This window comes from Cavia porcellus, unplaced genomic scaffold, assembly GCF_034190915.1.
Source record: "Cavia porcellus strain 051 isolate PalLab524CR breed Dunkin Hartley unplaced genomic scaffold, mCavPor4.1 scaffold_2, whole genome shotgun sequence".
Classification (NCBI taxonomy): Eukaryota; Metazoa; Chordata; class Mammalia; order Rodentia; family Caviidae; genus Cavia; species Cavia porcellus.
Window position 1 is genome coordinate 29,094,086 of NW_026947485.1, and position 27,519 is coordinate 29,121,604.

A 27,519-nucleotide genomic window follows, 5' to 3' on the forward strand; every position below is an offset into this window, starting at 1 on the left:
GCTATATTACAAGACTAATTCAATCAAACAAAATTGTCTTATCCTGAAACATGGACCTGAAGAAAATGTTTAACTAAAATATACACATACACAATTATCCACAACTATCCATTTGGAAGAAAAGTTCACCAAGGGAGTAGACATGGGGCAAAGAAAACTTGTACAAAAATTTTCCTTAGTGTATCTGTCAAAAAAAGTTCTCTGCTAAGTCAGTCCAGCCACGAGCAATGTATACCTAAAGACTATTATTATCAAACTCATGATTTAAATGTCAGGAGAAATATTTAAATATTTTATAGACAGAAGTAACTATGTATAGAAATTTCTATTAACAGAAACTGGCCATAGCATGGAAGCCAATGACTTGATTAAAAAATGCACTTAAAATGATAGGAAAATAACAGGAAAACACCAAGCTCTTCTTGGATGATTTACATAAATTCTCATTGCAAAATAACAACAAAGCCAATAACCTACTAACATTATTCCAAGAACTCTTATAGCCAACACTGAGTGCTCAAGATCTTTCCCCTTGTTTGCTTTCAGTGTGGAGACATGTTTTTGTTTTGAGTATTGTGTCATTTCGGTCCCTGTATCAGTCCTACAGGAAAGTCATGTGTGATACAGTCGTGGATTTTTCAAGTCCCTTCAGATTTATTTCACTTAAGCCTAATTTCAACCATGCAAAGAAGGGTGAGCAGCTGTCATGGGCATTCTGCAGCCATGGACGTTAGTCTAGGGCACAAGTGCATTGGAGAAGGAAACTGGAGTTTTGAGTGACTTTAGTCTTTATAGTTTTGTTTCTGTTTGGGGGATTGTCTTGTTTTTGTTTTTGTTGTTTTTTGCTCCTCACTCTTAGCTGAGCACTGTTCTGGTGTGACTCCATCCTCCACCGAGGGAAAGTCCTTATTCCTAAAGGAGTAAGGACCATTCTGAGATCCAGAATTAACAGTAACTCTGTAAAGGATGTTCATGTTATTCACACGTGGCTCTCTGCTCCCCTCACACTTAGTTTAATGACAAGTATTTTGGAAATTTTTATAAAATAGTCAATCCTCTCATCCAAACCAATACTGAAACCTTTCAGGTCCCTTCCCCTTTGTATTTTTAAGATTATGTGTTTTCTGATAAAAAATTTTAAAAGTCAAATGTAACAAAACCCAAGAACCTTCCCTTTTGTCTTCAGATACTGCTGGTGGCTTACACTACACTGGTAAGAACTGCACTCAAGTTTTACCTGAGGCTGTGCTTATTCTGTGTTACCCTCCTGTTTTATTTAGACAATGAATGTACTTGGGAAAGACTATGTCGAATTCCATGTTTGAAATGCTCCTCGCATACTGTTGGCACACAATGTAATTATTCAAAATGGAATCATTTAATTAGATAGGAAGAGAAATAGCAAGCCTGGGGACCATAATAAAGAATGGAGCAAATATGCTGACCAACTGAAGCAAAACAACGAATAGATAAGACAGCCACTCACAAGCTAGCTATATTTCAGTTCTTCAGTTAGCACACAGGTAACAGGATAACCACGTGGCTATACACTTTGCTTTTTCTGGATTCAAAAAAAGCACAGATATCACATACTGGTAACTCTGTGAGGTGGTGTGAATTGTAGTGCCTCACGCCCCATGTGACTGAGCTTCTTGCAAAAACCTCAGGAGGAGGAGGAACAAAGTGGATCCAGGGGATGACGGCAGGGAGTCACAGAGATACCACAGGTCACAGGGCTTGACCTGGAATCATGCATGCATAGGGTGCCTATGGGTGCTGACACCAACCAGATCTACACGGTGGGCAGCTGGAGATCAGGACAGTGGAGTCAGTTACTCAACCTGTGAAAACATGATGTCAAAGGTAACAGGCACAGAAATATCTCAAAGAACTCTGCAGCAGGAAATACCCCTCGGCATCTGAACACTGGTGCACCCGTATCTCCAAGACAGCAAGACTTCAGGGTACATTTTAGGTCATGAGAGGTCTCAGTGTTAGCTCTTCCTCTAGCTGAGTTTCAGAGTAGACTGGTCCTTCCTTACCTGCTAATCTTCACTCCCTGCCCCACCAGCCCCCAGTCACTGAGGTACAAAAATTTACTAAAGGATTAATTACAAGACAGAGCCCAGTACAGGCTACTAGGTGGGTGCTCAAGAAATAAAACCTCATGCTCTATTAATACCCAGTCCAAACAGTCCAATAAAAATTCCTAAATAAATTCATATCTTGACATTGCCATCATTTGGATACAAAATTATAAACATTTTATAATGAAGTTTTTTCACTGATTATAAAGGGCTGAACAATTTAATAATCTTTAAAGTGGGAAGAAATCAAATTTAAAAACACCCTATCAATTAAAAGCTGTCTTCCCAAAGCAAGCGTTGAGGGAAAAGTAACCAGCTTCACGCCTTTTCCTAGGCTTGCAAGTTTCCTCAGGGCTCAAGTTTGAGAAGGTAAAAGATTATTAGAAAACGATCCATTTGACCTGCTGTCCTCTCTTGACTGTGTTGCCTGGGTTGACTTTCTACTTTCAGCTAGGCCGAAGTTCCTGGATAGAAGCTTCCCTGCACTGAAGCTGATTCTCTGGTGTGCATTAGCTACCTTGGATTTGAAATGGTCACCATAGTACGCTGAGTTCAGCTGTCCAAAAGTCCATTCTTTCTTTCTTTTTTTTTTCCCCAAAAGCCCCATTCTTGCGCTAGTCTTTTCACATACTCCAGTCCATTTTACAGGACTGGTGTCATCAGCAGCAGCCACAAGTAACTGCCAGGTGTTGACTACACGCACAGAATAAAGCCTGCGTGCACCACAGAACAGCACAGTTCGGTGGGACTAAATTGGAGAGGGAGGCTCCATGTGACACCTGGCTAGGTAGTTTTCTACCTGGGACCTTTGGACTAATAACCTTCCCTCAGTTTCTTAAGCAGGAAAGTAAGAATAAGTAGCTGATAGGGTTATTATGGACATCAAATGAAAAGCATGACAAATCTTAAACGTTCAGTACATGTCAGCTGTTGCTATCACTGGTTAAACTGTTCCGTCAGGCTTGCCATGGTAGTTGGGGCACCAGTTTTCTCCGAGGATTACCCTGGGGCTGGGAGGGGAGGCAGCGTATGGGAATGTGCTGAGCTGTGGGAACTTTGTCCTCCTCGAAGGTTGTCGTCTCTGGCATACATTGGTGTCATTAATTTTCTCCTTTGAGAGTACCTGTGTGACACTTTCCTCAAATGAGAGGTAAATTGCTGTTCAAGCTTCATCTAGCACCTGTTTTTAACTCTAACAGGAGTGATGCTTTTATATTGTAAAGTTGAGGCCAATAAAGAGAAAACACACAAGCCAAGTGCTGCACTATATTGCTTCTCTGAGTAACAGGTAATAAAAAGGAAATCCATGAAAATGGAGGGGAGGGAGACACTGTCCAAGTTCCACCAGTAAGCACAGCACTTAAGAGGTGGGCCCTGGGAGTGATTTCCATTGTCACACCTTTGCACATATTCACAAGTGTTCTGGTACATTCCCCTCCCCGTCCTTTTCTAAATGTAACAGATGAAATTAATCAGGGCTACGAGGAAGGCCACTTTGTGCATATGTGATTCCTTTCATCTTAGGGACAAAAAGCACGCCACATAATCATACAACTTTAACGATACAGGAAGGAAAGCCTGGAAGAAAAGGACAAAAATAGAATTATAATTGGTTTGGGCAACAATTACAAAATTTCCTACTTTCAGAAATTTCCTTTTGATCTACCCACGGAGCTGGCAAGAATGCTTCCAAGATAGAAGACAGGAGCAGAGGCTCTGCTGACAGTTCCCAAGGCATGTTCTGGAAAGTGAAACGAGGTGCCCTGCCCCAAGCTGTCTCGGTCACCTGTGCCTCTTCTTTTCTTTCTTGGTACCAGGGATCGAACTCAAGACTGCGCACTTGCAAGGCAGGTGCTTATGCCGCTGAGCTAAATCCCCAGCCCTGGTGCCTCTTCTTTGCAAGAGTCACAAAGCTGAACACAGGGAAGGGGAAATGTCTAAAGACTCTGTCACACCTCAGCTTTCTAATTACACACTCTCTCCTTCCTGTTATTAAGAAACTCAGCCCACTTGTTGATGGTGTTATAGGAACTCGCTTCTAAAGACTCAGTAAAAGGGACTTTTTTTAACTAAGAATATTCTTAGGAAGGAGGTGTACTAACTGTATAGAGACATTTTCTCTACCATGTATAGAGGTCAAGCTCGCTTTCTCTGAAGTCTCAGATCTTACCACACTAGCTAACCAACATTTACTGGACGCACAGCCTATGTTTTATACCATGCTAGCACTAAATGAGTTCTGTCTAACAAGAATAGAATGTACTAGTAAAAACAACAGAAAGCTCCTCAAACAGACCATTAATGCCATTCTGTGTTACTGTGATCATATAATCTTAAAAGTATTCATCTCATCATGGCAAAATGCTATGCTATTAGGGATTCTGACAGAATTCCTAAAGAACACAGTAGTAAGGTGGTGGGTATGTAAAAATGGGTTAAAGTTGAGACAATCCCAAAATACCTTGTTTCCAACCCAGGATACAAACTTTTATGCATTTGAATATAAATGAAATTTGTGGAATGATAGTTGAATACCATATGATTTCTCTGTATTTTTGAATATTTAGGATTTTACTGACAGATTAGGCCATGTTTAACCATATTATATATATATTCAGTCTGAGGGGAGCTGCATTTTCTTGACCATATTTTGATTTCTCATACCTTCCTTCCTGTGTTTTTAAAAAATATTCTTACTATACTGACCTCAATAAAAATGACACCTACACAACTGATTTATAATTCCCTTCAACAGCTGAAATATAACTGACTTATATGACATTTGGAAGGGCTTTATTTGACTTAGAAATCTCACACAATACCTCAATCAGTCTTGCTGATGAGGTTCAAGCTTTTAAAATACACCCATATTAATGTAAACTTTCTTCTAGTTAAAAAGTTACAACCTAAATCTATAATATTAAACTTAGTCTTTTTTATATGATGTCAGACAGTATCAGTCTATGAAGTGAGTAGCAAAAGATTAGAGAATTATAGGAAAAGCAGAAATCAACAGAACTATGAGAAAGTGTTGACTGAAAATATTTTACAAATAATTGAATGAAAGTAATACTTACTGTGAAAAGTTATATTCAAAGTGTTTGTACACTGATGGCAAAGATGAAAACAAAACAAAATATACATTTCACCTACAGATGGTTGAAAAGTGATTTTTCTATGACCCTATAATATTTTATGTAATTATTTGTAATTAAATTATGGTAAAAATAACCAGCTTAAAAATGTCTTCAGGACAATTGCTGGACTAAATAACATTCTTTTTCATAAAAGAAAGTGTCATGTGCAGCAAAGTGGCAAAAACAGAACAGAGTGATCTGTGGTTAAATGTGAATCCTACAGCAATGGAAGTCATTTGTATTATCTTTACTTCTTTGAATACATTCAGATGACAGCCCTATTTCATTTCTTCATTCAGTTTGGAGGCCAGATGGCATTAGAATCATTTACTTCACCTTGTTGTGCTTAATTACTACAATCAACACACTATTTTCCAAATTAATCATAACAAAGTAATTTCATTAGTAACACAGCAGGCTGTTGAATTATTAGCATCATAACAGTTTGCAAACAATTAAACTTTATTTGAACCTTAAAAATTTGCAGAGTGGAACATTATTGTAAGATCTAATGGCAATAGAGTACAAATTTGGTACAGAGCAAATAATCAAGCAAAATGCTATATAAAATATGACTTACAATCACCTTTGAAAAAATTAGCTCTCTAACTGTTCATAGAAAAACAAATAAAAGCTCTAAGCAAACTTAATGAGAACATAACAATTAGCATATTTTCTAACAAGCCATGTTGTTTAAATTCACATTAATGGTATTATTATGATCTTGAAGAGTATGTAATATATTGTCAAGGGTGTAAAGAAAACTTTCTCCCTGGTATTATACAAATGATTTCATCAAGTGAATATAAAGTAGTCATGAATAGAAAGCCATTATTTTTTCTGTCACTGAAATTTTAAATCTTTGTTCCCTTTCATGTATCTTCCACCAATACTCAAGTTTAAAAAGAACAAAGGCCAGAGGCACTCTGGACAAAAGTAACACTGTATTTCTGTACTGTCACCATCCAGAGAGAGACTATCTGGCTTGGTAGTACTGGTCATCAGTTGGCAAAGGACTCCCTCTCCTGGATTAGCTGTAAAGAAAGCAGAAATCTCCCGCACTCTCGTCACTCGGGGCAAGCTGGGGTGGGGGAGGGGTGCCAGGGATGCTGTGTGCAATGACGAGCTGCTGCCATCTACTGGCCTGGGACTGAAAACCTCACTTAAACTGGAGGCACAAAATCTGTATGCACAAGCGAGGCAGCAACGCCAAATGACAATTGCTTTTGCTTCTCAGCCACCTCGCTTTGATTTGCATTTTTTTTTTTTGTCTTTTTCCTTTTTTTTTATCGGTACCAGGGATCGAACTCACGACTGCCTGCTTGCAAGGCAAGCGCTTATGCCGCTGAGCTAAATCCCCAGCCCCGCCACCTCACTTTGAAAAACAGACCATGAAGATCTTCTCTGGCTACCTGACTTTTGCCAATATGGTTTCCATTTCAATGGCAACGTATCAGGAAAGGGTATCAACTGTACACATGTCATTTCTGAAGCCCTTAACTTCATGGGTCAATACATACAAACTTGAGATTACTCATAATTCCTAAAATGAGGCTTGCTTCCTTTACATTTGAAACTAAATTATCGTGGCATTTAAGGAATAACTGTAAAATAAACAACCTAATACTGCCTGTAAATGGTTTGCAACTTATTTGTATGGTTAGAATCTTTAATTTGATAAAGCAAATAGTGAAAAGTTCAACAAAGCTAATACTTGCTAAGTAATGATCAGGATTAGTAGATTTTGTCTATTACTAATAACAAGTCAGTATTAGATTCTGACATTTATTAAGGCAATACGAGTGGTTTGTAGGCATTTAAAATGCTTGTGACTTCAACACCCAGCAAGAGGTGATGATAGGATTCTTCAGATCTTACTCAAGCAGCACTGAATCGAACTCAGCTGCCAGGTCACTGCTACCTTCTTGTTTTCACCTGCTGGTACATGTTCCTGCTGTGATTTCTACCCTTTCCTCTCTAAGCCTTTGTTTTGAGTGCTCTGAGAAATGCAAGGGAGATTCCTATCTCAAGTTCTGCGGTTACAGTGGGACTTTAATAACAATAATTGTAAGAGTGCTTATTTATACCTTCTTTTCTTGAGACTATTTTGAGATTCTTTACAACATTCTGTAATGGTAGGAGAGGATTTCTCTTGAATCTTTCATTTTGTTAAGTTTAAATAGAACCATGGTAAGAAAGCATTGACAAATCTATCATCTAACCAAAATATCTGTTTCAGTAAAATGCTGTGCACAAAAATGGTTGTTTGCACTCATACTTCAAGTGACAGCACACTGCCGCTTGTAATTCTTTTTTCTTTCTTGTGGTTACATTTAACAGGAAATAAGTTTTCCAATTTGTAAAAGTTCTTTCTTGAATCACTCACATTGCTACCATGAGAAAAATACTAAAGTAAATGATCTATCAAGCTTTATTATAAACATATTCTCTAGCTCCTACCAAAAACTTCCATGACAATTTCAATTAAAATTTTATGGAATTATATGTCACATCTAAAAATTACTGATGTCCAACAGTTAAGTGAAATTACAGTTTGCACTAGAAGTAGCAATGATTACGTGGCCATATAAAATAGTAATGAATTCTTCAGACAATCAAACGGGTAAATAAAAACTGTGATAGTTTCTTTGCAAAACAGCAACAGGTAGAACTTTACTGCTTGCATCTAATTTATATTAATATCCTCATTTAATTTCACATCAGAGCACTATTTTAATGAATGACTATATAAAGTAATAGTCGAAGACATTCAACAAAACAAAGAAAGGTTATAAGCTGTCACTCAGGTTTCACGAGGCTTCTAAATCAAAAGCATTTGCAGTCAATCAAAGGACTCTTCTATTTCTGCAGGCAGAAAAGGAAAGTTTAGTTTTAATATTTTTCTTCATTAGAAATGTTGATTTTTCCAGCTTAGAAAAATTTCACGTTTTTTCAAGGAAAAATTAATGTTTTCTCAACATTTTATCAACGTGACTCCTCAGAAAGACCATAAAAGTGTTTTATTAAAGAGGAGGAAATTTGGGGGAAACAGCTGGTTATTATCAAAGGAACTTTCTCCAAAAAGCTATTCATTTCCAAAGTTAATTCTACGAAGATATTTTTAAAATTAAAAATTAAATAAAACAAAAACATGTGGGGTACCATCTTTGTGTTATCAGAAAACTATAAAGATTTAAAAGGACAAAGACTCATAAGAAAGAGATCAAGAGAATATATGAGCTATAACAAGAGTATTGGATTAAAATGTACTTACCCAGTACTCTCAAATATCATACATCTCCATTATGTAGGCTTTAGGCACCAAGCCAATGGCTCCCTTCATTTCTCCTACCCACCAGCCATATCTATTGTATTCCTAATTGAAAACAATATACAATATTAACCTTTAGATTGGTGTAAGTACAATATGGTTTGTATGCAACTTCTTAGAAATGTTATTTCTTTTTATAAAGTTACAAGAGCTTGAGCTGCAAATGGAAACACTGTCATCTTTTTTGTTTCTAGACACTTTAAAAATGCTGTTAGGCAAAGATTTAAATTAATGTACAACACAGAGCCTGTTTATTACTCTATAGAATACAGAGGCACTCACTCACGGTAAGTATCTGCAAAATGAAACTGCTTCAGGAAACCAGTTCTCTAGAGAAAATCTCTCTCTCTCTCTCTCTGTCTCTGTCTCTCTCTCTCTCTCTCTGCCCCCCCACCATGTCTCTATCTCATCTCCCCCCAAGCGTAGGTATATCTTTTATGTATAAGCACCAGTGCAAGAATCTATAAAGTCAGGATCCCAAAGGTATATTTGCCTTCAAGAAGCTTATTATCTAACAAGAATAATATTTTTTGCAGCAAACTACTTAATTCCTATTTAAAATTATATGACCTAAAATGATTTAGAATGTACAGCCCTAAGTAAATTTTATACATTTTAAACAGACAAATTAGACAGTAAGGAAATACTATAATATAAAACAATTTGTTTTTCAGAACTATACACAAATAGATTCCTTTAGAATAACATGCCTAAGGCATTTATTATTCCTTTTATTGATCATAAACCATATTACATAAAGAATAGGTGGAAAGAATTCAAGCTGGTATTAGATTTACCTTTATAGTGGAAGATCAATAGGAAATAAAAGTATCTTAAGTTTTAAAGGCAAAATATTAATCTAGCTGTAAAAAAAATGTGATTGATGAGGCACTTCTACATTTACTTTGCAACACGAGATAAACAAACCCGTGCCTCCTCTTCTTCCCTTTATCCCCATTGACAGACATACCACTGCTTTAGGCATAACAAACACTTCATAACCAGCCTCGTATTCTGCCAGGTTGACTAATGTATTTTTATCTCAAATTTATTTATGTTTGGTGAGATACAAACAAAGTAAAATGAATCACAAGTTTCAAGAATAATATCTTCCAAAAGCAATACTCTGCACGAGCACTGTAGGTCCAAAATTTAATTTTTCATAGAAGATGAATTTTTAAAATCAATCCCCAAAGTAATTCAATATGTTATGATTTTCCAACATCTGAGTCATAGATAAATGTGCATATGCATGTTGAGTTACGTATGGGGAGGGAAGGTTAGTACCAGTACAGACTGAACATTTGTATTGATTAGTATGCTACTGACCATCAGAAAGGAAAATTATGCAACTCTTTAATACGGTGTGGCAACAATAGCATGAATGTATTGATACACAGTCTACTAATAGAGGGATTATAGGAGAAAATCTATAGGTACTTTTTAAAAGAGTGGGCAGTGTTAGAATTAGGTTTATCAGAAGAACAAAGTGGAGGGGAAAAGAGGAAAACCATCCCTGTACTTCTTATTCTAAGGGAGGCACAGCTCTGGCTTGTGAGACAGCAGACTCAAGCCAGTAGGGTGCGAAGTTCACTGATAATATTAACTAAAGGGACAAAACTGTCTAAGCAACAAGGATGCTCTGCATCCAGAATTTATTGATGACGAGTGTAATCCATATGGAATACACTTATCAGAAAATACTAACTTACTGAAAGCTATGCTTAGCAGCCATTACATACTAATAGGTACCTAATAAAACTTCCCTTTTCAATTTTAAGGTAATGAATATAATTAGAGCCTAAAGCTTAGCAAAACAAAAGTACTTAACCTTCTGTAGACCAAAGGTTCATACTGTAAGTTGATAAAATAGATAATTAATAGGGTAAGTATGACTGTGAAAGCTCTTACCCAATGCCAGTCTTAGATTTTTCAAACTGATTATTTGGAAAGAGTAAAGGAACTAGCCTTCTAATTATAGATACAGAGAATACTTAGTGAGAAGACATACCATTCAAACCTGTTCCAGAGAATGGCCCTCGATACTGGTGACAATGTTTACATCCAAAACATTCAGAAAGTTCATATGACTTTATAATATTCTACTAAGTTAATAACCTGTACTGTCAACTAAGGATACAATATTCTCAAGTTCTCACATTCAAATTTAGGAACTGACTGCCAACAAATCACACTGACAAAGGACAGATGACAGAGAGAGAAATGAGAGAATTCACACTTAAGAGAATTCTGGACTCTGATAGATCAGTAAGCTTCACTAAATAGAAGGCACAGTAGGAAACAGCACAGAGTTTATTCAGTGGCACACAAATCCCTTAAAAGTAACGTTCAAGGAGAAAAAATGTTACATTAATATCTTAAATGCTTTATTTAAAACAATCAAAATTGTATAAAATATGAACCTCATGAAAGTATTCTAAGATATCACAGATCTAAATCAGAGAAGGTAAAAATAAAAACCAGAATATTTATTACTTTACATTTGTAAAAAAGTCCATATAATACTCCTGTGTGAAATTAAGAAATATGATAAAATACGGGGAAGTAAAAATCTAGGAGGCAAATTTATGGATTTATTCTGCAGCCATTAGAGTATTTCGACAGGACTGCAAACACAGGAGCTTTCCTTTTATCATTACCATCCTCTGGATGAGCCTCCTGAGCAACATGAATCCCAATTAAACCATTTGCAGCCTATAAATTGGAATGAAAATGCTTCTTGGAGTACCGTATTCTAAACTTCAGCCTGAAGATTCAACATCACACGAGGGTTCCTTCTGAAGAAGAAAATCAGCCTGTACTTGCCTTTCCTCCTTGCTGCCCCCAAACAAATGTGCTTATGAAAGATGTATTATTTAAGGTAGAAAATAATGTAATTGATACAATCTTTCTTACAGTTCACACGTTTTGTTCTATAAAGTCACAGGTGGATATGAATGAATGAATGAATGAATGAATCTCTCAAGTCTTATCATATTAATAAGCAAATTAAAAAGGAACAAATCATACCAGGCTGCCATCTAAATCTTTGACAGGCTAAGGAGCATCATGTAATCTTTACGGCACCCGAGATCTCAGGTACAAGAAGGTCTGACATCTGGTATCCCTCACCCTATTCAGCTCTTAACATCAACTGAAATGCTAACATAGGCAAGTGACTGTACTTCCGGAGAACTGATAAAATAATGAAGAGTCCTTTAATCTACAGGAAACCATTCTAGTCAATTTATAAGAAATATTGCATCCCTTTGTAGGACGTGTAATTATTTTCTATTAATCATGTGCTATAAAGCTACATTATGCGGTTATTCTGTTATCACTAGAAAGAGGCCTGCAGTCAGCTTCTGACAATGTTAGGTAATTACTAACACAAAGCTGCTTTCTCCTCCTGCAGTAATGCTATCAAGATCCAGAGGTGTAGTGATGCTTATTGTATAAAAATAGCACTCAAAAGAAATTCAATATCTGCAAAATGGATGGCTTCAAGGCAAATGTAATGTGGCAGTCAAGCAAAAGAAGCCAAATTTGCCCAATAATCTGAGAAAATAATAGTAAGGTGGCATTGAATACTTACAATCTAACTCCTGTGTTTTCGATTCTCATGCCATTAAAATCATTTTATATGTTTTACTTGATAGTTAAAATTTTAGGCCCCAATTAATATTTATTGAGCAATAAATTAAAGTGACTGTGTAATAAGGCAGGAGAAAAAGATTAGCTTTTTAGTTTTGATAAAGTGAAACAGATTTTATTCAACACAATAGTAAGCATATCTCCATGTTTACTCATTATAAAGCTTCTCTCTCAGCTGGTGTATTACTTTACACTTAAATAAGGTCCCAATATTTACTTAACTCCTTTTCAACACCATGATTCTAATTTCTCAAGTATACTAATCCTCTTTCTGTAAACCATATGGTGGGAGAAAGCTGCCTTAACTGAAACCTGAAGCATTTCTGAGGTTTTGTGATGTACTAACCCCTCCAGACATTACTTACTGACATATTTGAAAGCAACAGGTGTTTAAAATGGTCAAAGGCTATGCATCCTTTTTCCAAACATTTACCTGCTTCAAAATATACTATCCTTTTGTCAAAGTTCAAGTTATTTCACTCACAAAATATAAAATACAGAAAGTTTACGTACTAGTGGACTTTACTATCATTTTCTAAGTACTGACTGTGAGAACTATTCAGAAACATTGTAGTGTAACAGTACGAAAACTAAGTAAGCTTTTAAACACACAAATATTTTCTTGAAGACTACCTCTTCAGCCTCTTCTTTTGTATTATCTCTACTTGGAAATTTAAAAAAATCATTCCTTTTTCATATTTGCATCACTTCCAAAGGTTCCCTTAATTAAAGTACAACAGAAACTTTGTGACTTAGCTTCCTAACCCATTAAATGAAGAAACTAATATAGTAAGAAAGCACATAGTAAAAATTTTAATTCTCATGTAGCAAATTTTGGGTTACATCCCATAGTCCAGAGACATTTAATTCAAATTCGTACAGTTTACAGTTACAATACTATAGAAAGAAAACTGCTCCTCCCACTGACGGCTTGCAGGAATGTTAGGCCTGGACACATTAAGCTACGCTCAGCAGACTGTAGCCTCAGTGCTCCATGCATCTCACTCTCCAGTGATGGACTCTGACTCCTCTGGACCTTACATCTCACTACTGCAACTGCCACCACTCCATGTCAGGCCTCCATCACCTCAATGGATGACTGCCCTATCATCTCTGTCTGTTTGATCTTCCCAGAAACCGCCTTCACTGGTTTTCCCTGCCACATAAGAACTTTGACTAGCTCTCCACTGCATTCAGTATAAAGTTCTCTGCTTGGCTTGTTGCCACTTTGCTAGAAACATTCTCCTATCACTGTGCTTTGTGCACAGTCCACCCCTTGCATCCTCTTCCCCATTCCTGCCTCTGCTTGTGGTCCTCCTTTCCCCAAGGAAGTCTCCCCATCCCTCAAATCCTGTCAAGGACTAAGCCCTGGCTCATGCCACTTCACTGCTATGAAATTTTCTCTGAGTTATCCAGTCCACACTACATCTCTCATTTCAAGGTGAACCTTTATTCCTCAGTGAATCTTATGTACATTAGTTTAATCCTTCAAATAACATGAAAATGCATACTTGATCCATCTTTATTTTGAATGATGCATAGCTGACTCTCCTATAATTTTTTAGGATTCATGATTTCTAGTAGAATATCTTTTCCTTTGTGTATACTAGATATAAAAGAATGAATGACTAGACACGTTTGGAAGTCTGGTATATGTGCCAGCTTAGCTGTGCAGTTGAAAGTGTGGCATCTCTTCAGGGCAGGCTGCTGCCCACTGTGATTTCAAGGTGCCGTGTAGGGTGTCTTGGCCAAAGAGCTTAAATCTCATCTGCAAAAAGAGAGGTATTCTGCCCCTTTGAAACTCGGATCAAATAATTTTAGTTCCTAGAAGTTAAACTGAACTATTTGTAAGCACCAAAGAGGTTAAAAAAACCCTGTAGAGGTAGAAACATTACCTTTGGCGGGGGGCAGGTACAATGGAACATCTGCCAGGTTTTCAATTCCTTATTTTCTTTAAGTTTATCTCAAAAGATCCAGCTATGTTGTTAACTAGTAAGGCAACCTGGGTAAATCCCAAATTCACTAGGGATTAAAATTTGTTTATATTTAAATTGCTTATTGAGATTTTTAAAAGGATATAGTTATACACTTTATATGTGTGAATAAAAATAATTCCTATACATTTGGATCCTCACAAAGTTACCCTTATTAAATCTTTTATTTATTATAAAATTTTTGTGTTGAAGTCATTACCTGTCACTCTAACACTTATTAGATAAAGCTGTTGAGGCCAGATAATCAATTCTAAAAATTCATGTGAGAATGTATTCTTAAAGTAGCTAGTTCTGGGAAAAGCCAACATGACTCCTTCATTGTTAAAAGGAATTAATAGCACCCCATTTCTCCTTCTTCTGGGTTGGCTGCCAAGAAGCTCAGGGCCAAGGCCAAAGTTCATCTGCAGAAATTCCACTGTCTTTCAAGGTTGCCAGAGGATAAATACTTTTTCCCTTGATTTTAAACTTTATTTTTCCCCCAATTATATTAAACCTTAATTTCTTTATCTTTAAGGTAAAAGTCTAGCACTAAAGTTACCTAATTCTATGATTCTGTCATTCTTTTAAGAAGTCAGGATTGTTCCCTATTTTTACTGTATTTTGGTAAGTGCTTGTTAAATACCTGCTATATTGTTAGGCGCTGTAAGTACAAAAATACACACAGCATCTACTTCATTCAGGTTTTAGAGAGAAGGGGAAACAATCAAACTAAGTGCTGAGAGAAGAAATGTATATGAAGTGAAGCAACTAAATGCCGCACTAAGATCTTGGAGGCTGTATGGAGAAACTGACAGGTGGGATGAAATGCCCACGGACAGAATAATGACAGCAGCAACACACAGCACGTGGAAAGGCCTGGAGAGAGAAGACAGTGTGCTGTGTAGAGGGAGGAGCAAGCAGTTGAGCGGCTACTACAAAAGGTATGGGGGAAGATACGGGGAAGAGGCTTAAAATGAAGCAGGAAAACTAGATCGGAAAAGTCAGGTTGATTTGGTTGCCATGTTTCCTGGCTGCCTATTACCTGCAAGGTCAGGAAAGAGAAGTGATCTTGAGTGACCAGTGGTATCCTGGCTCTATGCTCCCCTTTCTGTCACATGAGCATTGTTCTGGAAATCTCACAGACACCAAAACTAAACACTTAAATACCCACTGAATGAATAAACTGCCCGTAACATGAAGTCTTTGTTCAAACTCTATTTCCTTATGAACCTTTCCTTATAACTTCAGATTTTACTGACTTCTCTCTGTGAATTTTTCTTAATTTATAGTCTATCTATCTCATTCTCTAGGCCTAACAATTTCCCTAGAACATCTAGTTTCAAATTCTAAAGGAACGAGAAAGGGAGTATCTCAAAACAGTGAAAGTGTGCTACACACATGTGAGGTGGAAAGAACGTAAGAAATCACAGGCTGTTCAGTTTAGAATTTAGAAAGACTATCAAGGTAGTGCTTTCACTGAAAGTTTTGTTTCACTTCTGGCCAACTCCTGATGTTCAATGCTGAGCTAACCATGCAGACCCTGCATAACAGACTCTTCTGGCCCCCTCTGATGAGCTGGCCACTGGGCCATGGCCATATGGCTCTTTCTCCACCTTTCAGCCACTGCACGGGCTGAACCCACCAACCCCTTTCCTCATTTTATGTAAGAGAAAACAAGGAAGAACTTAAGCATGTTGTCTGCAAACAAGCCAAGAGGAATCCTATGAGTGGAACTACAGTAGAGCATTTTCTGATGTGGTGCAGTATCTGTAAGCTGTTTTCTCTTGACCAGTTAGAGATGGGTGCTAAGGAAGAGGTTGGCTGGTTAACAGTCCCGCTGTACCCTTGCTTGCAGCATCCATACTGACAGCATGACATGAAAACCTTCAGATCCAATCAGATGCAGTCACAAGAATACTCTTCTTCCTTCTCAAAAGACTGTAAGAGATGGTAACACTTGGGAGGTAGTTTAATGTCAATAATGCATGTCCCATAATGACGTGTCTCGGTTACCCTTCAGCAACTGGCCATGCTATTGTGGTACCATGGGTCATACGATCATGAATAAAAACTAAAATAGCTAAAGGAACTTGTCATTTCCCTCTTCCCCTAAAGTTCAGCAAGATGTGTACTTCACTCATCTTCATAGGTTTAGGGGGTGGGGGAGATTATACCTGAATCTTTTTATTTTCATAATGAGAAGCAAATGGTCAATGACTGTCACTATTCATCAATCACTGAAAAAAGTCAATCAAGCAGATAATGTATAAAAGGAAGTACCGCTTGGAATTCAAACCAATAAACTCTAAAAAAAAGTCCCTTTTATTATGCATTAGTGATGACTGTTCAATCTATATTTCCTGTTTTTGATTTAATATTTCTCAAAAAGATACAAGTAAAAGTCATATATGCCCTAGACTTAGTATTTTAGAATCCTTACCATTCTTATTTTTCTTTTAGTATCAAACAAAGTAGCTTGTCTCTTTCCTGTAAGTATAGCTCATCTGTTATTAAGTCTCTAAAAATAATTTACTGCTTTAAAAATAAGGATGAGAATGTGGTTATCAGTTTACCCTGAGTACAGACTGAAAGATAAACTACCAGAAGATGTAAATCCATAAGAGCAAGGCAGAATATTTAAACAAAGAGGAAAGCACAGATATGGGATACGCCTACTGGTATGTGACCTGGATCCTGTGACTGAAATTACAGTATTTTCATAAACATGGTTCCAGGAAAATACTACTAATTACAATATTATGTCCATGGTTTGGGGTTAAATAAAACTGAGACACAAACTAGTAAAATACTTTAGCAGGATTTTAAATAACCTGATTTCTATAAAAAAGTTTTAAAGAATTAATAGGCTTTATACCTCCAATATAACTTTCCCTTATCAAATGAATCTGAAATTATGCCCATATTTCAGAATTAATTTACTGACAAAACAGGTGTTATCAGAATCACAAGTTTCACTTCTATTTTTCCCTAAAAATGTGCTTTTTTGGTTTTTAGGAGAAAACAGTATTTCTAAATGTCCATTGAACTAACGAAGCACTTATTTTAATACATTTTTAAAAAGCAGTAATTTCATATGAAAATAACCATAGAGCAAAAAATTATTGCATCTCCTTTTTAATCCAGTAGTTGGATTTATTATTAGTGAAGTTCAAAGGTCAAAATGAAGAAAATCCCCGGATACTTGGAAGGAGGGGCTAGCTCAGCCGGAAGTCACATGACAGCTGCTAATTGAAAAATATTAGAAAGGGACAGGGAAGGGCAGAGAGTCTCTCTGTCTGCTCTTCTTTAATAATATTTGGTTTTCACTGAAACAAACTAAATAGAATAAAATAAATTCTCAGATTTGTAGAATTCTTAAAAGATGCCTAAAATAAATCACCCTCGGCTGAACACAACTGACACTTCATCAAGCATTCCTTGTAAAACAGAGGATGGAATTTTAATATGAAACTGTATTTCCACAGTGATTTTTTTTAATGAAGACAGACGAATCCCCAAACTACTTAAGTGTTTTTTTCTGCCATTACATCATAAAATTAAAACACTCTTCATTATAATTTATAACTTGCTTTTTCTAAATGTTCATTTATATTGAAAGAATGCAACTTTTATTAACCGTTTTGTTGCTTTTTAAAAGGATCAAAATGACAAATTTTTAGAAGGTAAGTCAAATCAATAATTTAATATTTAAATATATAAATCAGTTCATTACTAAGAGCAGGTCACATTTCTTTACAATCTTTTCAATGATTTTATTTATTAGAAAAGTCATGGCACTAGTTTCTTTCTTAAGCACACATTTTCTATATCTTCCCAAATATGTTAGGTTTCTTAAAATGTATTTTTCCTTATGTATATAATTTCCACATCTAACTCAAAATGATGAACAAAATTTTTCTTGATCAATGCTAATACTTTATTGACATGAGATAAAGTAATAATCCATAACTAAATTTAAAGTTGAATTAATGACATCATTTTGATTGTGTGTATAAGCTGCAATTGCACCACTTATTCTGAGCCACTAGATGGTGTAAAAAAATAAATTAAAATAGTAAAATTTCATTCCACCATGACAAAATCCAAATGTAACTCCAAGAAAGATTAAACAAATTCCTGGGCATATAATAACACTACCAATTTCTAATTAATTGTACTTTTTAAAAAAACTACCAATACATAACATTGGCTTTATCTTCATCTAACCCAAGTCCTCTGAAAACAACGTTTTGCTATCTTTTACTAAAGGCTCTGTGGCTTGTTTTGTTTGTGACAGGACCTCATTATGTCATTCAGGCCGTCCTTGAACTCACTATGTAGTTCAGGCTACCCTCAAACTCTTGGTGATCCTCCTGTCTCAGCCTCCCAAGCACTGAGACTACAGGCAAGTTCTTATGTTATAATATTAGGCATTCAAAATCAGCTTTTCAGCTACTAAATGAATTCATAGTATCAACTTCTGGACTGTATTTGCCAACGTTTTGATGAAACTAGAAGAACATACCAATATAAGCTTATTAGAGATCCTCCAGAGAGTTCCAGCTGAATTTGCCCAAAGCAAGATGGAGAAATAAGGATCTTCAGAAACATATTCAACTCCAAAGCAACCAGACTGTCAAGGCCAGTATACCCATAGCTGGCTCAGAGGTTCACCCCCATCAGACATAGCTGGGAGCCCTTCTTTTCACCCTCAGCAGCCCTTACCAAGTCCACAACCAGCCACTGTTGTGCAGACAGTGGGGACATGTGCTGGCTCACAGGGTCTTTTTTGTTTGTTTCTTGGTTAAACCTAAAATCAGCCCATGCTAAAACACCCATGAAATACCTAATGAAACGATAATGGTAAAGTGTCTGGCAGTGGAAATACTGTCTTTTTGTTCAGCTCTCTTCCAATAGCTTGAAGAGATTTTGGGTGGCAGTAAATGCTTCTTGTGAGCTGGACCATCTCCAAATTTAGATCTATGATCAGGCTTCACAAATAAAAGGACAATCTCCACAAAAGTGGTTTGGAAAAACAGGAATTTCTATCCCCAACACCCTACAACTATAATACATGCCTGTGATGATACTTTCAGTTTCATTTGGACAGAAAATGACTTTCTGAAGCAAAAGTAGAAGACAAGCTCTGCGAACTACGCTTGTTATGCAGGGGGTGGGCGCTCTCCCCAGGCTTTCAGTGACAACGTCAGCCTGATTCATAAAGAAGGTGCTAGCCTTGCTGGCTTTATGAGCTTCATATTTGCAAAAGGAGTGGGATGAGTGTATAGCAAGCACCCTTACAATCTGAAATTTTGAGTAGGAAATAATCAATCTTTTAATTTTATATATACTTGCAGCCAAGTTGGTTAAAGAAACTATGTGCCAAGTAAACTTAATAATGATTCCAAAAAAGTTACTTGATAGGAGGTGAAACTAATCAGTTTGATTTCTATATTCAGTACTTAACTCAGAAGGCCTTTGCCTTAACTCAGGACAATTAAATGCTCAATAACTGGCTTAATCAAGAATTTTAATGTGAATCTGGCTTTCTATAGCTCCCAAGGACTGAAGACATCTTTCTGGGAATAACCACCGAAAACAATATGCTAACAAGCAGAAGACTGAAAGAATTAGTAATAAGGCTTAGTTTTGAGCCCCTTAACCAGCAATTACCATAGCTGTCCTTACTTGTTTATTAAGTATTTCTTTCTCTGGCAATCTTTAAGTGCTCCTACTGCATTCCTTTTGGATTTCTGGTGCCTATAAAGGGGGTCTCAGGACATTGTAGGTGTTTTATGGTTTTTTCAAATAAATTGAAGGAGGAAGGGAAGAAGGATGAAACAAAGAAAGGAAGAGGAGGGAGGAAAGAAGAAGGGAAAGAAAACAGAAACACTAGACTTGGGATGCAGGATACCTATGCCACGGACAGGCTCTAGCTCTTTTTTGAGCTAAGTTCCCTTATGTATAAAACTAAGAAGAGATGATTTTGGTTTAAGACCCTCACTCAACTGTTCTGTAATCATTTTTTAGGATTTTATACACTAGCCATTTTAGTATTAAAATTCAATGTGACTTTATTTCCAAATTCCTTTCATAGATAACAAATGACATTAGCTTTGAAATATCCAAAATATTTCTCTAACCAAGATACCACATTAAACTCTTAAGATTTATGCTTTAACATTTCTTACTTGTATTAAATTGTTTCCATATATCATTTGTTTCTAAAATAGCCTCATAAAGTATACAAAGGAAGATTTCTAAATCCCATACAATAGTAAGAGAAAAAGTATGAAAATTAAGAGTGTGTGCAAGTAGAATCAGAAATATACCCTGACTTTTAGATTCTGAACAATCCAGGGTCTTACAAAACAGGACAAAGATTTTTGTGTATATAAAGATGAGTTTAAAACAATATACTTTGCCATTCTGTTTACAAATACAGTGTGTTAAACTTACCTAAACCTGTCTGAATAGAAAAGCACTGCTTTTAAATTGTCGGAACACTCAATATATTTACATAAAGATGAAAACCTTGTTCTATAAACAGTGTTTCCAGTAGTGAATGGCATACAAAGTCAGAATAAGCACAGAGAAGAATAAAAAGGAAGAGGAAAGAAAAACATAATAAATAACCTAATACCTTACAATGTGAACTTTCACATAAGTATATTGTTTCTGGAGAAGGCAGTGGGGGATGCGAGCCAAGGCTCAAGTGATAGGTAAACACGCTGTTAAGTTGAATCCTGTTATCTGATTGTGTCTAAATTTTGATTATATTTCACTTGACAAAATAATTAATTATTGTGAACTCCCAATTGTTAACAAGGACCTAGAAGAATTCCAACTGGCCTTTTTCCCTATTGTTGTAAATCCAAATGCATAAAAATCAAACTGTGTTTTTCCTTCTACTGTTGCCATTTTGGGGTACTCTCTTACCTTGCTGAGAATGTAAATCACATCACCACGCTTAAAGGATAACTCATCAGAAACAGCTCCTGTGCAATCCCACAAACCTTGGTAAAAATTAGCATAATCTGTGCTCTTATCTCCTAGGTAAAGAAATAAGAAGTATGAATTAGAGCTTGAACCAATAAAATTAAAGGACCACTCCAGGTCACCAAAATAGTCCATCCTGAGTCAATCAGTATTTTATTACATCCAGACAAGAATACTAGGTCTGTCATTTAATTAAGATAATTTTCAAAAAGATTAAGTTTTTACTCTTTTTTCCTTTTCTGCCTTTCATCTATAACCTCTAGTTATAGCATGATCCCATCAAAATAGTACCTACATGCTGCTTATTTTGTATAACAAACTTAGACATTCACAGCATGTTTTGAAGAGAAATCTGTCACACTTCATAATAACTAATGGGAAAAAAAGTGACCAATGGCCATGGAATGGGACAAACAAATTGTGAAATAATCATCTCACAGAAGTTGGGACATTTCATTAAAAAAAAAACAGTAATAAAGGAACTAATTCATAAATATAAAACCCAAACTAATGAACCATTTTTTTATCCTAAAATCAAAAATAGGGAAAAGAGTGAGCATAAAGTGAAAGTAATATAAAAGTTGACTGTAGCTTTTTGGGGGACGGTGGTTAGATTTATATCCAAAGCCTCTAGAATATTTTAGCAACTTTGAAATTACCCATACTGAAGCTGCATTTTTCATGACTTTTGTCAGTTCTACTTTAGGACATTAGGCTCTGAATAAACATACAACACACACTGGAATTATCAGCTCATCCTTCTACCAGCATAAGCACAATGGATGTGATGTGCTCAAACTGCCATACAGACCATTAACTGATTGATTATTTAGTGCTCTCCACTCTGTAATACCACAATAAACTGGGTAATAAATGCTTTGTCACTTATACAATGTGGGTCTCCTGAAATGCAGCACAGAGTTCAATACACTGGATGCTTTTGTTACTAAGAACTATTTCCTGTTTTTAATTTCATAATTGAGTTTTGATGAGTTAACACACAAAGAATGCAAGTAATATCAATAAGATGACCGTGCATCCACTGGCCAGGCAGAACACATATGTGCTGACAACTTCCCATCACTGGAATGTCATCTTTGAATTCTGAAGCGATGATGGTGGAAACACGTGCTGGATCAGGGCTGTCATCTTAGTTTTGTTATAAGGCTTTCACACTACAAGCTGCTAGGCAATTCCAACACAACTGATCACATTAGCACACCAGTAAGATGCTCATTTTATTATAGTTTCTGACTTATACAATCACTAATTTTATTAGAAAATTATAAAACCATCTTTAAAATCTTCAAAAACATTGTTAAAACCAAAAAAAAAAAAAACCTGAATAACATGGAATCTGAGTGCTTATAAGATGCAACTTTTCAATTATACTTGTAAAAAAATAAACAAGGGCTAGAAAATACACAACCTAGCAAAAGCTCCCTATTAATTTTTTTTTTCATTCTCTAAGAATTCAGAGAGGGGGAAAGTGGGAAAAGGAGGCAAGGAGGAAAGGAGGAGGAGGGTAGACAATGAGACAGGCACCTTGTTGACTTCTCTACACTAGCTCGTCAATGCTCGCTGCTGGTCCGGCAGGGAGGCACACAAGCCCGGGAACCCAACCAAGAACTAACAGTACAGTGTATACCCATCATAATATCCCTCCCTCCCCCAGCATGTGTTCAATAAGTTCTATAAATGGACACTAGAGGGCACTCTGGTTGGCTAGATTCTCCAAGGGTTGTCAGTGTCTTTTTTTTGGACCAAAAAAAAAAAAAAAAAAAAAAAAAAAAAAATCACTTTATAATACAGTGACTGATTTCTTTTAAAAACCACTTATTTAAACAAATAAAGATTTAGAAGTTGAAACATTCTAGTCAGATTAAATCAACTGCTAAATGGGTCAAATGTTGTGCCCCACGCAGTCCGTCAGTGTCAGTTTGAAAGTCAGGGAATTAGAGCAAAGCAGGATGACATCATTTCACATGCAAGGCCTCCCCACGCTAACCGGCCAGGAGGTACAAGGACCTAAATAGCTGGCTTCCCCAGTCAAGGCTTCTGTTCGTTCACCGTATTTCTCAGCCTTAGGCTTGGCCCAAAAAGATGAAAGAAACAAAACTTGGGCTAAAAAGGGGAGCAGAGGTCTTTGGCTTAGCAGGGGTATCCCAATGGGCTCCCCACTGTTCGGGTTGCTCTCCCTTTTGCAGATTCTCTCATGATCATTTTGCACTTAAAACATTTTCAAGAGGGGGTAGAAAGAAAGAAAGAAAGTATATGATGATTTCTAACACATAATCCTTATCACTTTGGGGTCTCTCTTCCCCTCGATGCACTTGGTGAAACACCCATTAACACTAATGGAAGTCACAGGAGCAGGCGAGGGGAAGAGAGACCCCCACCGTGTACAAGATGCATCTCTCCCTTGATGTGCATCATGAGCATTTCATTAAACCTCACTGCTGTAAAGAGGCAACAGAGCCAGCAATTTGGCAATCCTGGGAAAAAGATGCATCTTCAACTGTGCTTTCTATAATCTTGATGATGATGTTACCCAAAGACCAACCTCATTTCTGTGTCCCATATGGGAGCTCTGTTAAAGGATAATTTGTTTATGTCACATAGCTATATGTATATTCGATCTACTATTCTAACTTTTTTGGCATGTGATACTACTTATAAACTAGAAATACCACAACTAGGGAGAAAATCTGGTACTATGTGTTTATTAGTTTCAACCTCCTCAGGAAAGTAATGTTTAAATTCTTGATATGAGATATGGACACAGGAATGATCTTATACTTAGGTGGCATGAAGTTCCTCTAGTGTACTCTTTTAAAACTTTGAATATGTTTAATCAAATGTGCAAAAGAATTAAATAGGCATAGATACAGCCTCAAAAGCACAGGTTCACAAAGGTTAACACTGTTTACCTGTATACTGAAAAAATAATACGTGTGGGATATGCATTTGTTATATGATGGAACATAATGTGATAAACATACATTCTGAAGTACAAGTTAATTCTGCTTAGTTTTATGAACTACATGGGTTACTTTTTCCATTCAATGTACATTGTGATCTGTATTTTCAGAATTACCAAAAGACAATTACTTTATTATGTTTCTCGTCCTGAGAGACACGAATGATTAAAACAAGAAAGTACAAAAGAAATAATAAATTACCCAGCTTGTAAAGGATTTAAACAATATATTTGCTCCTGCTTTTAAAATCATAAAAACAGACAGTTGTGCAAATATAACAAAGTTATTACAAAAGTAGAAACTAATACATGTAAATATTTTTGCAAAGAAGGCAAGATTTTAAAAAAATGACAGTGAAATGATAAAAAATGGAGAATCTCTCCCTGGATATTGTAGGTTTGAAAACTGCTTTTAGAAAGGTAAGCATATTTTACAGTGCTAAAAAAAATCAAATGAAAAAATAATAAAACTGAAGAGAAAAACCAAATGAGACTGTGTTGGTATGTGTGTGTCTGCACATGTGTCAATATGTATGGTCTAGATATATAAATTTGAACATGCAGTAACTTGTAAGAAACACAAGATAGATTTTGTTTTGGCTTCATATTTTACATTAAAAGAGTCTATGATTCTTTAAGTAAAATCAGTCAATGTGAAAAGTATGTAACATTCTTGAGTAAGGTTAGAAGTTCACATCATGTGATGCTCAGCAAGATAGTAATACCCTTGTCAACTCACTGCCCTGCATGGCAAACAAGCTTCCAGCCTTTGACAGCCTAGGGACGAGCAAAGGTCACTGCTATGCAAAAGCATTAAAACTGTTGCTTGAAAACATTTCATGTCACTAAAGATAAGAATTATTGCAGTGCTTTATAGCAATGGCATGCAAAGTTAGATTTGCTTATTGCATTCCTTTGAGGAAAACTGATTCTTTTCCTATCCTCAAAGGCAAGAAGTTGAGAGATGGTTGCTTTTAAAGGTTTTTATTTTAAAATTTATTTCTGAAAAAATAAATTGCTTTAAGCCAAAAAATTTGTGTTTGTGGAAAGGATATCTAGCTTTATGTCTATCTTTTATACCTGCACAAAATTTTAAAAAGAAAACTACATGTTTTGGGCAGCAGCTTCATGATAAAACCACTTATTTAAACAAATAAAGATTTAGAATGTATACATAAATTACTACTGAACAGTCTTCAAGGTTTCACTAGACCTCCCTAGTTTACAGGACAGGAGTACTAACATCTAATGACTTTGTCCTCACTTCCTTTCAGAAAGCAGCAAAACCAAAACCTTTCACAGCAACCTGCTCCTGCTTTCCTGTCCAGGTCCGGAATCGGGCTCTGTTTCCTTTCCACATGTCGCTGTAGGAAGGCCTCGGGAACGCTGCTTCCTGAACACACACTTCTTGTCCACCCTGACTCTGACAGCTTGAAAGAGTTATGTATGGACGTATCAGAGAGGGGAAGGTGACCCCAACTCCAGCTCTCTGCAGGACTCAGGGATGACAGGGCAGACCTTGCCCCAGCTGACACGTGGCTATGAAGAGGTGTAAAATCCTGATAGGAAGGCAGCTCTTCTCTTCTTTCAGTGTAAAATAATTGCTGGTTTATCAAAACTAACCTCCCACTTACACCACAGATACGGTTATCTCTTGCTATTTGGAAATAACAAACAAGGAAAGTTGCCTGTAGCATGTGATTTTGTATGTAATGTGCGCAGTCATTTTTCCAGTCTCAGTCACAATTAGTATTTGGGGCCATGTGCCAAGTGGAAACGGATAAAATGGAACATCCTTTCTAGACTTTTAGGCCACCAATGTCCTTTTCCAATTTTTAAGCTGCTGTCACTGGACTCTGGCATTTCTTACCCAATTCATTTGCTTTCTGTGTTAATCATATGCAATGAAGATATGCATGGCCAACATTTAAACAGGCTGCAGATCAATTAGCGGTCTTAAGTTTATCTGATTTTTATCAAAGAAGACAGAGCTGTGGGTCGATTGTCAGAGCCTGTGTCAAGTTGACCTTTTCAGAGATGTCTACATTGCCTGTCCCCTGGGCAACTTGTTGTCCCCTGTTAGTCTCTGAATGGCAGAAGTCTGTTCTGCTCAAGCACAAAGTATACACAGATGTCTATATTACATTCTTATAGGTTTGACAGCAACTGCATGTTGTATCTATAAACTGTCCTTTAGCAGTGACACTTCCTCAATGATGATAAGCTAATTTATGCAACTAAATCTCCTTTGTGCAGAAATGAAAGCTAATTGAGTCATTACAAAGTAATTCAGGAAGGAATACCTTGTATAAATTGGCTTACTTTATAAATCCTTCTCAAGTGGTTTTCATGCATCCTAAATGGGACTAAGCAGCTTATCAGCTATAAGACATGGAGACCAAACAAGCCAACTTCTGGGAGCTGTGCAAACATCTTTAGAACAGTAAGAATGTGACTAAAACAAAACCAAAATAAGCCTTTCCAGGAAGTTACATAATCATTACCTGAGAGCTGGTGCACAGGGTCCCTTCGTTCTTCCACTTTCACAGAAACATTGTCCTCTTCTTCCTCTGTGAACAAACAGAGTCAAGAGTACACTGAAGAGGCTCCTCGGGGATGAAATCCAGTAATCACCCCATCTTAATAGCAAAACTATTAGCATATAAACCATAAATATTATTTTTCAATGAATGAAGCTATCCAATATTCATATTCCTTGGTCAATAATCTAACACTGAATGAACAAACTGCTAGCTATTTCCAAACAGCAACCTTATCAAGGTTTATCCAGTTGGCTGATAAATGTAAGATATGTACTAATGCATTACACACTTGTTTTAAACTTACAGAAACTGATCTCAAGCAATATTAAATGCAGTAGAGCCCTCAAACCCAGTAAAATAATTCCCAATACTACATTATTCTGTGTGGCAGGAATATTACAGATGAAATCATAATTCCTAAAACACTGATATAGCAAGGAGAAAATGTGTGCTATAAAATACAGTTAACCTGTAAGTCATCTACTGAGGATCTCTTTTTGTGTTTTCTCATTTAATTTTCACAGGAGGACACTAGAAGGATCCTTGCCCCTTAAAGTAATTCCTTACCAAGTTATATTAAGGACCTACCAAGTATCGTATACTATGGGAGAAAAGACTTAAAGGTAATTTTTAAAACTTTATTCTTTGGACAAATGAAACTTAAATGGTGAAGTAACTTCCAAAGTACGTTATTCAGACTTAAGTTTGTGATTATAAAATTCTTGTCCTTCATCCTAACTATAACCAGCGCTTCACCTGGATTCTTTCCACTCTCCCTTCACATTCCCTCCCAAGTTAATATGAAAAAATATGAT

General features: G+C 36.4%; 1 protein-coding gene across 4 annotated transcripts in view; it reads right to left on the reverse strand.

Annotated features, from left to right (window-relative positions):
- Window positions 1-5,668: 5,668 nt before the first annotated feature.
- Window positions 5,669-27,519, reverse strand: part of Skap2 (src kinase associated phosphoprotein 2) — a 179,519-nt gene continuing 157,668 nt past the window's right edge. For all 4 annotated transcript variants that reach the window (XM_063239690.1, XM_003467941.5, XM_063239698.1 and 1 more), the window contains 4 exons: window positions 26,666-26,731; window positions 21,122-21,234; window positions 8,499-8,600; window positions 5,669-8,089 (listed from right to left, as the gene is read on the reverse strand). In XM_063239690.1, the coding sequence (XP_063095760.1) occupies window positions 8,508-8,600; window positions 21,122-21,234; window positions 26,666-26,731 (272 nt within the window). In that variant the 3' untranslated portion in view covers window positions 5,669-8,089; window positions 8,499-8,507. The remainder of the gene's footprint in view (window positions 8,090-8,498; window positions 8,601-21,121; window positions 21,235-26,665; window positions 26,732-27,519) is intronic.